General features: G+C 32.5%; 1 protein-coding gene across 2 annotated transcripts; it reads right to left on the reverse strand.

Moving 5' to 3' along the window:
* Positions 1–9,124: 9,124 nt before the first annotated feature.
* On the reverse strand, positions 9,125–12,042 carry LOC149249513 (cold-regulated 413 inner membrane protein 2, chloroplastic-like). 2 transcript variants are annotated; one of them, XM_089458725.1, is made up of 7 exons: positions 11,880–12,042; positions 11,554–11,722; positions 11,221–11,382; positions 10,154–10,249; positions 9,965–10,029; positions 9,770–9,839; positions 9,125–9,685 (listed from the first exon to the last, which is right to left on the reverse strand). In XM_089458725.1, the coding sequence occupies exons 2-7, from the start codon at positions 11,715–11,717 to the stop codon at positions 9,505–9,507; spliced, it is 738 nt and encodes a 245-aa protein (XP_089314851.1). In that variant the 5' UTR covers positions 11,718–11,722; positions 11,880–12,042; the 3' UTR covers positions 9,125–9,504. The 2 variants fall into 2 exon arrangements, with proteins under 2 accessions (XP_089314851.1, XP_089314850.1); XM_089458724.1 differs by having other exon boundaries at positions 11,554–11,754.
* Between the last annotated feature and the right edge of the window lie 2,337 nt (positions 12,043–14,379).

Here is a 14,379-nt window from a genome sequence, read left to right on the forward strand (position 1 = left end):
ATGCAATTTGCATTTTCCCCTTTTCTGCATCAAAGGCTGAAAGAAGCCTGTGTTGCAAAGAGGTTGTTTGCTTCCATAATTGGGTGTATGTGGAGTCCTTGAGTTGCTCATTCTTATTCTTAATTTCTCTGTATTTTGCAAATATATTTGGTTCATCCTACTCCTGAACCAATTTTGATATTTGAGCTGTATCTGGGGGATCTTGGGAAGCTAAGGAAGTTGGGGATCTGGTGAATATGTCTTCTTTTCTTATAGAAGCATGATGGCCTGTTAGGACTATGGTGGCCCGCCCCTCATCCTCCTGCTGAAAAACTGGTTGAGAATTAGTCTTATGCTTCTTCTTGTATATCAAAAATTCCTTAACTCCAATCTTTGTGACTGAAGGGGAATCATCCTCCCTTGGCCTCTTGTCTCTTTTCTTGAGGTACTGGAGTCTATGAGGCAGTCGTGGATATCACCTATTCTTCTACCTCATGTAGTGTATTTTCCTCCCACTGACTTTGATTCATGAACTTTTCTATCTCTGGTTTAGGAGTGTGAGTGTAAGGAGTGGTTTTCTACGCCAATCTCAACTTATAAATGATGCCAAAAGGGTCATATGACTAGGTGAAACTAAACTTGAAGTTCATCTTCTTAAGGAGCAAATCTACCTCCTTACCTGATGCTCTAGTGTTGCAAATAAAGGGTCCAACCTGTGCCTTGATTTTGAACTGATACTTCTTTTTTGCTGCAACAAAATGAAGATCATCCATATGAATCATTTTCCTTATGTATTCCAATGAGAAAATCCTCATAGGAACAAATTTTGGCAGCCTGTATGGTGGCAATTCACACCCATAAACTCTGATCTCAATATAATTTTGGTACAAGTACCAATCTCATGTCTTAGTCTGCTCATTGAGATGCATAATTATTTGTATCTCTAGTCCTATCCTAGGCTCTATATTATGGTTTAATAAACAGGACATTGTATGTAAAAATTCATCAAAATAATCAGAGAAGGTGTACTCACTGGAATTTTTCCTCACCAAGGATTTCCAAAGGATTACTCACTGTGGATTACCCTGCTCATCTAATTTCTGCAAAGTGAATGGAAAGCTATCTACCTTATGATAAAGAAACAAATAAACCAACATTGAAGCATATTTAAAATTCCCTTCAGTAGAAAACTTGAGGAATTGGTCATGAATTGATTCTGCAATGAACTCATTATAATTGAAAATAGGGGGTTTCTCACCAGTTGCAAAAACTGATAAGAAACCAACAATGGCCTCATCAACCCACTAATCAAATTGATAGCCAAGTATGCATGAAATAATTGCAATTACTTGCTTGGTCATCTTAGGAAACATAGAGGATGAGTATGGGGGATTCTTCTTGGGTAATTGGGCATCCTCAGGGAGAAAAATCTCAAATATCTTGGCTCTCTGTGGGAAGGTTAGGTTTTTGTAGAATTCCATGAGGGAATCTACTAAAAGTGGTTGCAGAGAGTCAGAATTTGGAAATTGAAGCATTTGGGAGATGGATTCTGCAGTGATGGTGAAGAGGATATCATTGTTTTGGGCCACAATTGCCCTCTGACATGGGATATATTTGAATTGACACAAGGAGACGTATGTGGGGAAGTGGAATGTCTGAGAAAAAATGAATTGTGGTAGGAGAGAATCCCAGAGGCTCATTTCATCGCTCTGGTCCAAGAAATTATGTTTTAACCAGTTGTGAAGCTCGAATAGGTCGAATTCACAACTAGTTTCAACAATTTTGTAGTCTTGGTCTACTAGTGGTTGGTGATCTAAGTCTATGGTTGGGGGCGGCATAGGATTGTCATCAGAAGCCTTGGATTTTTCCTTTAGGTGCCATGACAGAAGAGGAAAGAACGGGAAATTTAGAATTACTCGAGAAAATAGGTGAAAACTAGTATCTGGATGTGAATTGATGACTAGGTGCTTAGTTGCAAGTGGTTGGTTATGCTGACCGGTCACAGAGATGCCATGGATCATTGCCTGAGCACTGGGGTAGAGTCTATATGGTTGACTGTGCACTGCAACTTCTGGTTTCCTATTATCATGAAACAGTGAAAAGAGGCAATTGAACGGGTTTCGATGGGGCTATATAGGAGAAAGGGAATTTGTCGTTGTTAATTAACCGTTACAACGGAGTGGGTCTATTGTGGTGGGAGCGGATAGGCATTAATTTCTCAACGTTCTGTTGATGTGGTGGCGGGAGTGCCAAATGGCGACATCATATTGGGGGAAAAGTAATGGTGGGAGGTTGTTTTGGCGGAAGGGGAGTGGGGTCTGCAGGTGTGAGCTGGCAAACAGACAATGGAGGAATATGGAGTCACATAGGAATAAGGTGGGGATGGGAGGTCCACCTGGAGAGATGTAAGTGGCGAGGGAACGGGCGGAGTCAACAGTCAGCCCAAGCGGGAAGGCAGGATGGTAGTTTTAGGAGGGGGGCCGGGGGGGGTTAGTGGTTTTAGGTGGGGGGGTGAAAAAAGCTTAAAAGTTGCCACATCGCCGAGGATTACCACCTTTTCGGACCCCCCCCCCCCCCCCCCTTGTGATTAAACATCAGAGGGTTTCAGGGGGTCTGAATACAATCCCTGTCATTGATCCGGGCGGAGTGGATCGTGGTTGTTAACTCATGTGCCCACTTTATCATGTGGCGGAAAAAAATGTCACATCAAAAACTTGATTCATAAATTAAAATTGTAATTAACTTAACAATTGATCTTAATGTTAAATCTTAATCAACCCTATTTAAACACTGTGGTTATTGTTTTTTATTCCAACTAATCTAATTCAACCACGATTACACTGTGTGGTTGATTTATTCACTAACCTACTCTAATTTTATTTAATCCATCTTAATCACGTTTAAACAGTGTGATTAAAATAACTAATCTACTTCAATGTGGCATTTTGACTAGCAGCACATTATTCAAAATTTTCTAAGGTATCACTGATGCATTTTTCATTTTTTGAGTGGCATTTAGATTTGCTCACTTATTCTTTTTTGGGGTATTTTTCATTCCTTTTTCTATTTTCTCATATTTTTTATTTTTTATTCTTTTCACATATATATTTTTTATATCCCCTTTGTTTATTTTTTCTTCATTTTCTTTTATTTTTTCTTTTTCTGTCTTATAGAAATAACTTGTAGAATGAAATATTATTTACAACATCTCATACAAAAATCAACAACATCCTATAAAATATAGGACCCTAACATATATCACCGACAAAGTGGTGGGTAAGAGTAACCACTAATTTGCACATTTACATTTTTACTAAAGTGAATCAAAGCTATAAAATGAAAAGTGATTGGAAAAAATTATCAACTATTTTATTTTTAGACAATTCCAATATACAAACAATTAAAGTTTAATCATTACAACTTATTATCCATTAACAGTTTTAAACATCAAAATTAATTATAAACTAGCAATTGCCCCTAAAGGTACAAAGATACACCGAAGGAATTGAATATGCCTATTATGTTATTGGAAAAATGTTGCAGCAAAGGAAAGATAACAACCTAAAGGGTGGAGGGGGCTTGCACTAGTCTCACACTTGTGTGATAACAAGCTAAAGGGTGAGGATGGAGGGGGCTTGCAATAGTGTCACACTTGTGTTGATGTCTGTCTGACAAATGTTGCTCAAACCACCTCGCTAAATCATTTTTTTGCAATCATACCACTATGTCAAACTCTTATATACATATTATATCCAAGCTATAACATGCAAAGTAATGAGGAGAAACATTACCATAAGTCCTCGTGGGCACTGGCGCACAAAAAATGTAATTACACAAAGGAAATGACTAAATTCAGTGTGTGTTGATAATGAGATTAAATAAAGAGCATCTTTCACTGGAGTGACCTTTAGATTCTATGATATTCCACAATCAACATAAAGAAGGGGGTTTGTTTTAGAATCTTAGCTATCTCCTTTAAAAATTTAAATTAATTTGGAGTCATTTTCCTGGAGCCATTAATTCCAGTTTTAAATACAAACTTAAATTTTGTTTAGTAAAAATTTGTTGGAATTGCAAATTTATGTGGTGTATTTTACACAATCCAAGTGTCCAAGTAAACTTTCAAGGCATGTATCCATTTATGCATTCAAAAACACAGTTTTAAAAATGAAAAGTTACACATGCTATATGCATATATAAAACCAATATAGATCCATTTTGAAGAGGATTAAATCTCTTGAGATGCATACTTTTTTTTTTCAAGTTTTGCACTCTAAAAGATAACTTATTATGTCCCATAGGCTATCTTTAGCCTTGTGGATGTTAAAATTTTCTTTTTTTTTTCTTTCTCATCTTTCCAGAAGTAATTACGGTTGCCTTTGCACAGCTTGTAAGGGTCCCACAATAACGAGTGACAATGTAAGTTAATCGTAGTTAAGAAGTCTTTATGTCAAGGATGGTCATTCCTAAACAAAAAAATACCCAGTAATGTTGAACATGATTTAAGGTGGGACTTTATCATAATTAGTTAAAGCAATTTTGTGTGGGAGTTATCTTAAGAATCCCCAAAGCCAAAATTTCTATACAAACTTGACCAAAAATTTAGATATTTTATGTTATATAAAAAAATTGGTTAGGCTATGATCTAGCTGTAAATTGGAATTTAATTATTCAATTAAACATTTTATATCATTCTACCTAAAAAATCTCTTAAACACCTAAAGGAAATATTTTAAAATACATAATTTAATGTAAATCTTATCATATTTATTAATATGCTAGCATCAAGAATAGTGTAAAATGGCATGCCTAAAATGGCTTATTTAAATCAAATTTAATTTACCCCACTACATCATAGGTATCATGGATTTTGAACATGAAGCTCCATAACCACATCCTAAAAATAAATATATTTAATTTTTATTTATGATATAATCAACCTATGTAAAACCCTTGTATCAAGTTTTTATTAATATAAAGATTCAAATGTGATTTTTTTTAAATAATACTAATTAAAAGTGAATCTATTAACCGCAAACTTGTTATAAATAACTTAAAAAGTGATTATATTTAAAAAATAAAATAATTATAATATATTTTTTTAAAGGGAAATATTTAGTTTAAATGAAAGTGAGTTATTTAATTGATGTGATAATTTTTCCATCACTTGAATGTTAATATTGTTAATAATTTTGTTATTATGCTTTTATTTTGAAACAATAAGTAAACACTCCTCACTCTTGATTTGGATGAGTACCTAATAAATATAGTTTGGAAAATTTTCACATTATTGAATTGTTTATTTTACATATATTTGTTCTGTATGTAGAATGGAGAAATTATAAATCTCAAATTCATATTACCAAACTATAAATATAAAGGAGAGAAATTATATATATATATATATATATATATAACACGATGGTTAAGAGTATATGTTTTTTTGGTAAAATGTTATAAGTTCAAATTCAAAGAGGATTAAAATATATATACATTTATAAACTTTAAATGAAAAAATCTCATATATCAATTTAATATCTAATTTAGCCATAATCTTAAAATTAAAATATCATTTTTATTATTATTCTTTTTCAAAAATATTAAAAATAGTAAATAACAAACTTAATTTTGATTTAGATATTAAAAATTAATTAAATATATTTATCCCTACTTTATAGTAGATATTCTTAATTTGTAAATAGACTTTGTTATATATCATGGGTCATTACTATGGCTTATCAATACTACATGCCCAAAAAACCATAACTCATTTCATATGACACTTGTTCATATAACAATTTTTTAAATTAATTAATTTAATTAAAAGGATATAAAAAAAAGACAAAAGCAAAAACAAAAAAACAAAAAAAAATCTTGCCCAGTGGCTCCCACCCACCAATTTTCTAGGGATTTGAGATTATTCCAATTCTAATAAGTTTATCCATGATAAGTTCCTCATTATTATTTATAACATTCAATTATATATAAGCAGATTTTATTTAGCAAAATACTCCATTTTACAATAAGATGTGTAATTCCCTTTTTTGTCTAAGTTAAAGTTGACCCATGTCAAAATAGAAAATGGACAAATGTCAAATGGAGATGAAAAAGGTAGACAATGCTTAGCCTAGCCAATTTCAAAAAAATACACCTTGTTATAAAAGACTTAAAAAGGAATTATATTAAAAAAATAAAATAATTCTAATATATATTTTTAAATGGAAATATTTAATTTAAATGAAAGTGAGTTATTTAATTGATGTGATCAGTTTTCCATCACTTGAATGTTAACATTGTTAATAATTTTGTTATTATGTTTTTAATTTGAAACAATAAGTAAACACTCCTCTCTCTTAATTTGGATGAGTACCTACTAAATATAGTTTGGAAAATTTTCACATTATTGAATTGTTTATTTTAAAAATTTAATTAAATATAAGCATTGGTGAAATCCATGAGAAATTTTGTTCACCATTTAATTGCGCTTTACTCGCATTTAAAATCTCTACTATATCTAATTTGTAAGATATTAAGTTTATTTTACATATATTTGTTTTGTATGTGGAATAAAAAAATTATAAATCTCAATTTCATTACCAAAGTATAAATATAAAAGTTAAAATTTTAATATGTATATATAACAACGATTAAAAGTATGTATTTCTTTGATAAAATATTATAAGTTCAAATTAAAAAAAAAAAATTTAAAATATATATACATTTATAAATTATAAATGAAAAAATATCATATATCAATTTAATATCTAATTTAATCATAATCTTAAAATATTATCCACGCTATCCATCAAAATGAGTAATGGATCACTAGAGAAAAATCCTTTCGGAGTGGAAAAACACTAAGAAATACATTAATGAAAAACTAATTTACATACGGTTCTTGGGCCCTAACACTGGCAACAAGAAGTATTGTGTCTGCGTTTTCATTGTGATGAGAAACTTTTTTCAGCCTGTGGTGCCTCCTTCTGACTACAGCTTCCCCTCCCCTCCTACCGCTGTCACTTCCAAAATTGTTCTTTTCTAAATGTGTTTGGTGAGACCGCTGCGAACATGGCATGAACCCTCGTGGTTTTGTTTCTCACTTTTTAATAATTATGAGGAATCATAATTTACTCGTAAGTGTAGAGTAGCTACTTTTTATAAGTCTCAAAATACTGAAAAAAATTTGTGCCAAGTTATTGGCTTATGAAGGTGCTATATGATAGCAACATGGAAGTCCCTTAGATTGGTAAGGGAGCAACAAAGTTTTTAAATTTCTTGCCACTTCCCTGGTCCATTTTGCCTCCCACCGGCCCTGAGAGGGATTTGAGATTATTCCAATTCTAGTAAGTTCATCCATGATAAGTTCCTCATTATTATTTATAACATTCAATTATATATAAGCAAATTTTATTTAGCGAAACAATCCATTTTACAAGAAGATGTGTAATTCCTTTTTGTTCTTAAGTTAAAGTTGACCCATGTCAAAACAACAAATGGACAAATGTCAAATGGAAATGAAAAAGGTAGACAATGCTTAGCCGTAGCCAATTTCAAAAAGGGACACCTTCCGTGTAATTATAATTCAATAATAAAATGTTAAAATTTTATTTTATTATCATAATTTACAAATATAAAAATTATTTAAGAAAATTGCACTTCCTAGTAAGAGATTATAAGTTCAAATTCAAAAGAGCACACTTCCATAAACAAGTGTTGCAGGGCAGCTTGGTCTCTGCCACTCAAGTTACAAATTATGCTATTGTCAAAATTGCAAATTGATAAATGAATTGGAAAAATTAATTGCCTACTAAGGAGCAAAGGCTTACATAACAGCAACTCATGGTAAATATATTTATTTACATCTCGTTCCTATCCATTTTTATCCAAAAACTTGTTTAAATTATAGTATGTTAAATATGTTTACTTGAGTATGAACTATGTATGGTAAATATATTTACATGAGTATGAGTTATTTTTAAGGATTTTAATTTTAGGCGGTCTTCCTATGAAGACTAATGATGAAAAATCACTGCACAAATAATTTAAAAATCATGACATCACAAAAATATGAGGTAGTTATCACATGACATTTTATTGTGAAAATGCTGCAATAAGACCTTTAAATTATGGTCCAATCAAATGTTTAAAAATTATTATTATTTTTTATAATATTGAAATATAAATATTTGTTTTTCAAAATTAAACATTAAAAATTGCATTGATCAACAGATCAATAAGCAAAAAAATAAGCAAAATAAAAATAAAAAAATGCTAGTCGTATCTCAGTAAAAACAAATAATAATTATTAATTTTTCAAAATCAAACATTAAGTAATTACATTGATCAAACAAATAATAATTATTTGTTTTTCAAAATTAAACATTACGTAATTACATTGGTCAATAGATCAATAAGTAAACAAAATTACTAGAGTCCTATCTCAGTAAAAACTAATAATAATCCAATTACTATAAGAAAATATATCCTTCTATCATAAACAAATTACAAATTATTTGTTTTATATGGAAAGTCATTTAGAATTGAAATCACATAGGCTCATAAACAAAAATGGGATATTGCCTAAAACAGCCTGCATATCTTCACAATTGTGAGTTATATAATCCGTGGTATTATCTTGTTTTAGGAAGACAGAAGGCTCAGAAACAAAAATGGGATATTGCCTAAAACAGGCAGCATATCTCGACTTTATGCGAGTTATATAATCCGTGGTATTATCTTGTTTTAAGAAGACAGAAGGTGTACTGGAGCAACAATATCAAATAATGGATTGAAAATAGAATGTGTTGTAATCGGATCGAATAACGGATTGAAAATATCAAAATTAGCAGAATGAAAGTAGATTCTGTATCCAGTAACAAATTTGGCATCAAAATAGAAAGGATGCCAGAGTAAGCGACATAAAAGAAATTGACAGAAAACAGATGGAAAATATCAAAAAAAATTGAAAATAAATACTGTGCACAGGAGCTCCACAATATTTCAAAACTGTGAATAATGGATAAGTGTCGCATGCATAAAAGGCAAAGAAATAAGTTATCTCATAATATAGAGGATCCTTTATTTTTTAAAAGCAGAGGAATATCAATGCATGTATGGTATCTGCAACTTTGAATAAAAGGCATGGTTTGACCACTGAAAAAAACCTTGTGTTCTTTAAAATATTATTCATACAGTTTTTGTCTCCATGGACAAAAATAGTGCTTTCAACAAGTCAGCCAACCAGCTACCCTTGCAAAGGACAGAGGAGGTTCAAACATATCCAGAAAGAGCCGATCTAATTTTCTCAACCAATCTCTCATGCAATCCAAATTGACATGATTTGCCAAGAAGACAAGGCTCCCAAGGAGTCAATCATGCAGCTTGTTGGACTTATTTATATACTAGATCTTTATTACACACCACCTTACATGTACTATTTTCCACAATAATAATTTGAAAATTTTAAATAGGGAGTCAAGATGGCTTTACAAATATGGCACTGTTTAGGCCTGACACCTGGTTAAATTAAAATATATACCCTTTAACGAGGAATATGAACGGCACACAGATAAGGCACGCAGCAGCAATGGTGGGTACAACAACTCCCTGATCAAAAGCCTTTTTAATACCCCCTGTCCTGGTGACGTGTTGATAGATCAAGTATGCAGAAGCCGCTATGGAAATGACCATTCCAGCTTGGGTTCCTCTGCAAATCAACAACATCCCATAAACTACCATCCACATTTCCAAACACCAATTCAATCATTTGTTAAGGAAAACAACAACTTGCCTCAGGTTCATGGCTTGATAAGGAGCAATAATCACCAGTAACACAAATAAAAATGGCAGTTCCAATTCCCCTGTTCCCAACAAATTAAGTTTGTCAAACACTACAGTTCTGTCATGCAATTCAACTCAATATACTGTGCAGGAAAGAACGACCAAGTAAGTAAAATAGGATGGCATTTGAGTTCTTGTGACTCACCAGGAATGTAGTAAAATAGTCTAACAAGGAAGACCAAAAAGGCAGTCCACAAACCATAATCACCTCTGTAATAATGTAGACAAACAAATTCATTGTCAGAAAAAATAAATAAATGTGGGGTGAAGTTTAAACTCTCAGTTCATTTCACTGGAGTTTGTCTAATTTTGCAACTGGGAAGAACCTGGTCACCTGATCCAAGAAATGACATCTCCAGGTGCCTCTAGGGCCAACAGTGGAACAAGGAAAGATTTGTCGATGGCTGTGTGCTTTGATAACATCAAAACCCTGCAACACCATAATTGAATCATTTTTTGCCTCAACAACTACTTGAGTCCCAAAATTAAAAGTTGAATTATGACTCAAAAAAGCCTAATGCCTTTTTTAGAGTACTGACCTTTGGAAACGGGCAAAAGCAAAAGCAAATAAAACTTGAGACATTTGTGTATAAAGATCTAAAGCTGAAATAAAAATTAAATTATGAACCCCAAGAGAGCCTTTGAGGTATTCCATTTTCTGAGAGGAATATATTGACAATTGGAAACAGCCAGAAAGCAAAAGATAAAAAGCTCAACAGACTGCTGTAGTATTGCTGTAGTAGAAAAATCTAGTAAATTGAGGTTGTCTATCCCAAATTAGTTAGCATTCTGAAGGAGCCCCTTGTCTCAACAGTAGGCTTGAGAGAGATTGTCCTTAACAAAGTTATCCTTAACAGAGTTTTGAGCTGATCTTTAGAGGGGGGATTGTATAGCTGGAAAACCAATCCAAGATGCTCTAAGAGAGATTGGCATTAACAAATTTATCCTTGGCAGAGTTTTGAGCTGATCTTTAGAGGGGGATTGTATAGCTGGAAAACCAATCCAAGATGCTCTAAGAGAGATTGTCATTAACAAATTTATCCTTGACAGAGTTTTGAGCTGATCTTTAGAGAGGGGATTATATAGCTGTAAAACCAACCCAAGATGCTCTAAGAAAGGCTTATCGAATCATTGTTTTGAACAAATTCTGCACAAAAGGAAAGATGACCGAGAAAGCAATCATACTCACTTAACCGATCAAGGAGACACCACTTCAGTGACAATACCACTCTGTTATCCATATCATTATGTTAGTAAGAAACACCACTTCATTATAACTAAACTTTAAACTGTATCCGACCAATCCTCACAACCAATGTGTGACCAACCCTCACAACCAATGTGGATCAAAAATATTTATGCAACTACAATACAACACAACATGAATGGAATCATACTCACACAGCCGCAACGCCGAACAGCCAACGCAAAGCTTCGGTTGAGAGCGCAACTGAGCATTCAGTGGAGAGCGCACCGCCACAGCTGCTTCTTGGTATACTGTGAATGAACTTGTCCACTTCCGATCTCAACAAACCCGAGTTCATGAAGGACGAGGAAGTGGATCTGTCAATAAAACCCCCCATTGCTTCTTAATTCCACATTGCCCACTCATCATTTCAATTCAAGCAGCTCAAAATGAATTCAATTTGTTCAAGCAGCCCAGCATGGAAGAATCTTAAGGAAAAAACAAGAAAGCATGAATAAGTGAGTTTTATATGAGAGAAAATTAAAAACCTGAGAGAGGTAGGAGGGGTTGTAAAACGGGCATTACTGATCATCTTCTGCTGCTGCTTTGGAGTCCTCCTAATGGGATTAAGGGCAGAATTAACCTTGCAGAGCGAAGGCCCCAGATTCACCGCAGATGCGCTTCCTCCATACATTAATGCCATGCTCATCATCGTGACTACTGTTACACAATTTATATGACAGAGGATCCTGGTCAGCAAAGTTTTAAAACAGATTTGATTCAACTACTGAGGGAAATGCATATCATATCAGAAGAAGAAGAAATAAAAATCACACCAATAATACCAATTCCTGGACTGGGATATTAAGCTCACCAAAATGGGAGTGTCTGGTATTTCTGCGAAAGCAGTTAATATCCAATGATCTGAGGAATTAATGGCTTGAAGAAGGAGAGTGAGACTGTGAAGTGGAAGCCACCAAAGTCCTGGGATCGATGGAGAAGAGTTCCAGAAGTAAGGAAATACTTGCATAGATAAATGAATGATCTGTGAAGTATATAGGTTTCATCGCATAGGAAGTGGGACACCTGGAAAACGATGGCGCGTTTGTTCGCCCATAAGAAGGAGAACGCGTGGAGAAAAGTACTCTGTTACCACCGTCATTGTGAACACTGACTCCACTTGAGTATAACTGAGCTTACCACGTGTATGAAGCAGAAGAGGGTAAACATTAATGTGTGAAAGGAAGAAGAAGAGGGGTTTTCCTTTTGAAGGAAAAAGCACAGGGAGACCCCTGTCCATCCATCCTCTGGCTCTTCCATTCACGACCTGTACTGGAATACTAATTCCGTTCAAATGTTTATGACTGGTAGATAAATTGGTTTTTGCTCGAGTAAAAGGTTGTCCATATTGTTTGGGGTTCACATTTGAGAGTAAAAGGTTGTCCAGATTGTTTGCGGTTCACAGTGATTACAGCGGAGCATAGAAGTTATATATTTTTATTTTTGAGTTTTACTGGATTAAAAAAAAGGTTACAAATGGTTGTAATGGCAAATTTGGATATAAGTTATATAGATTAAGGGTTAAAAAGAATTAGATTCTAAATTTATTTATATATTTAAAAATATATTTTAAATAAAAAATGAAAAGTGGTATTATAAAGTATATCTATAAATTTTTGTACTGAAAAAAAAAAACATAAAATTTAATCGATTATTTTTGTTAAATAAATTTAAAATAATAAAAATAAATATATTTTATTACAAAGATATTATATTTAAGTATTTGTAATGTTAGTTTTTATAATAGTTCATTGGAAAACAAAAATATAGATTTGAGATATATCTTTATACTACTTAAATGAATTTATTTTGTGTGTTTGTCTCCATTAATGGAGGTATTTTTGGTTTTTAATTTTTTTTTTTATAAAGTTGATAGATAATGTTCCAAAATCTCAAAAATATTTAGCCTAAGCACTATTATTTGTGTTAAATTTTAAGATTTTGTATACATAATTAATAGCTTATGCACATACACAACTATATAGACATTGTAGAAATGCTAATTGTTATCAAACTCATTATGGAAGCTCAATCGGTTTTACACATCAACTCATACATGGAGCTCAGGGAATCGAATGACCTTTGATGATGACAACAATCAAAGCACCTTTAATTGTTAAGTCTTCATCTTGTCATTGAGACATGTTCTTGTAAGTACATATGAGTAGAGTAGAATTATGTATTCATCAAAACAATAGGACCACATGAGCCAATGCAAATTGAGTATGATTAAAAACAAGTTTGCAAGTAGTTAGTTTATTTCACATTAAATGGATGTGCCTCAATAATCAAATGTTGATCTTGTAACTAAAATGGGATCATATGCAAATTCCATACTCTTGATGGGTGAATGGGAATTTTGAAGTGAATTGATGAATGAAGACATAAGACAATGCAAGAGGAGGTTGTGTTGTTTATGTTGTCATAGGAAGAAGCATTATGTAGTTGTCGTTGAAGTAGTGGCTTAACATCAAGTCATTGTCATAATTGTGATCAAAGATCTTGTTCTCTTTTGCCTTTGGTAGTGTCGAACTTGAATTACGCAAAGATCTCAACAACAACTTAGAGGTGCCTTTGATGGTAGAATTGGGAGAATGTATAGTTGTGGAATGAAAGAGTTTTCCACTACATTCATTTAAATTGTTAGAAAATATTAAAAATTGAAAATAAACACATAAAGTTAAAATTGAAAATAAAAATAGAATCCATATATAAGTTGTTTGACCTCACTCACCTTGATGTCTTATTTACACATACACTTACATGTAATGATGAGGTGCATTTGTTTTGATGCAAAATGGACAAGCATGATGGAATCTCAACAAAAACCCATTCCCTTTAAAATTTATTAAAATTTTCAAATTTTGAGAATGAATTTAATTTTATATAAATACTCCCATCAAACTCAAAGTGAGATCGCAAAGACAATTCAAAAAAATATATATAATGTTGTTTGTGATGGCATATATCTATTCTTATTCCCATTTTTTATTAAATTGCTTCCATTCATGGACATTGATGAATTCACTTCCACACTAAAATCTATGCCAAAAATGATAGAATAAGGTCTTTACACAATTGAATAAACTGGACAAGAACATGGAAGTCCACAAATGGAAATAAAAGGGAATGGTCGAGTATCATACAGTAGTTGTGAGGTTTTAGAAATTAGATCTCATGATTGATTATTTTTCATATTATTAATGTTATTTTTTCTCTATTAATATTTATTATTTTAATAAATTTTATGTGTGCAACGAATGAGATGTAAAACATTGGTGATAGTAGAGGAAGCTTAGGTGGAGGAGCTAAAT

The sequence above is a fragment of the Pinus tabuliformis genome, chromosome 7, assembly GCF_031772625.1.
Source record: "Pinus tabuliformis cultivar Carrire ecotype Pingquan chromosome 7, CPIR1, whole genome shotgun sequence".
NCBI classification, from domain to species: domain Eukaryota; kingdom Viridiplantae; phylum Streptophyta; class Pinopsida; order Pinales; family Pinaceae; genus Pinus; species Pinus tabuliformis.

What these genes read in the sequence shown, in the direction of transcription:
- LOC149249513 (XM_089458725.1), bottom strand. Translation starts at nt 11,717, where the DNA reads ATGATGAGCATGGCATTAATGTATGGAGGAAGCGCATCTGCGGTGAAT. An exon ending in CTGTTCGGCGTTGCGGCTGT is followed by an intron (nt 10,250 to 11,220) that starts GTGAGTATGATT and finishes ATGGTGTTGCAG; the next exon opens with GGTTTTGATGTTATCAAAGC. An exon ending in TATCAAGCCATGAACCTGAG is followed by an intron (nt 9,686 to 9,769) that starts GCAAGTTGTTGT and finishes GTTGATTTGCAG; the next exon opens with AGGAACCCAAGCTGGAATGG.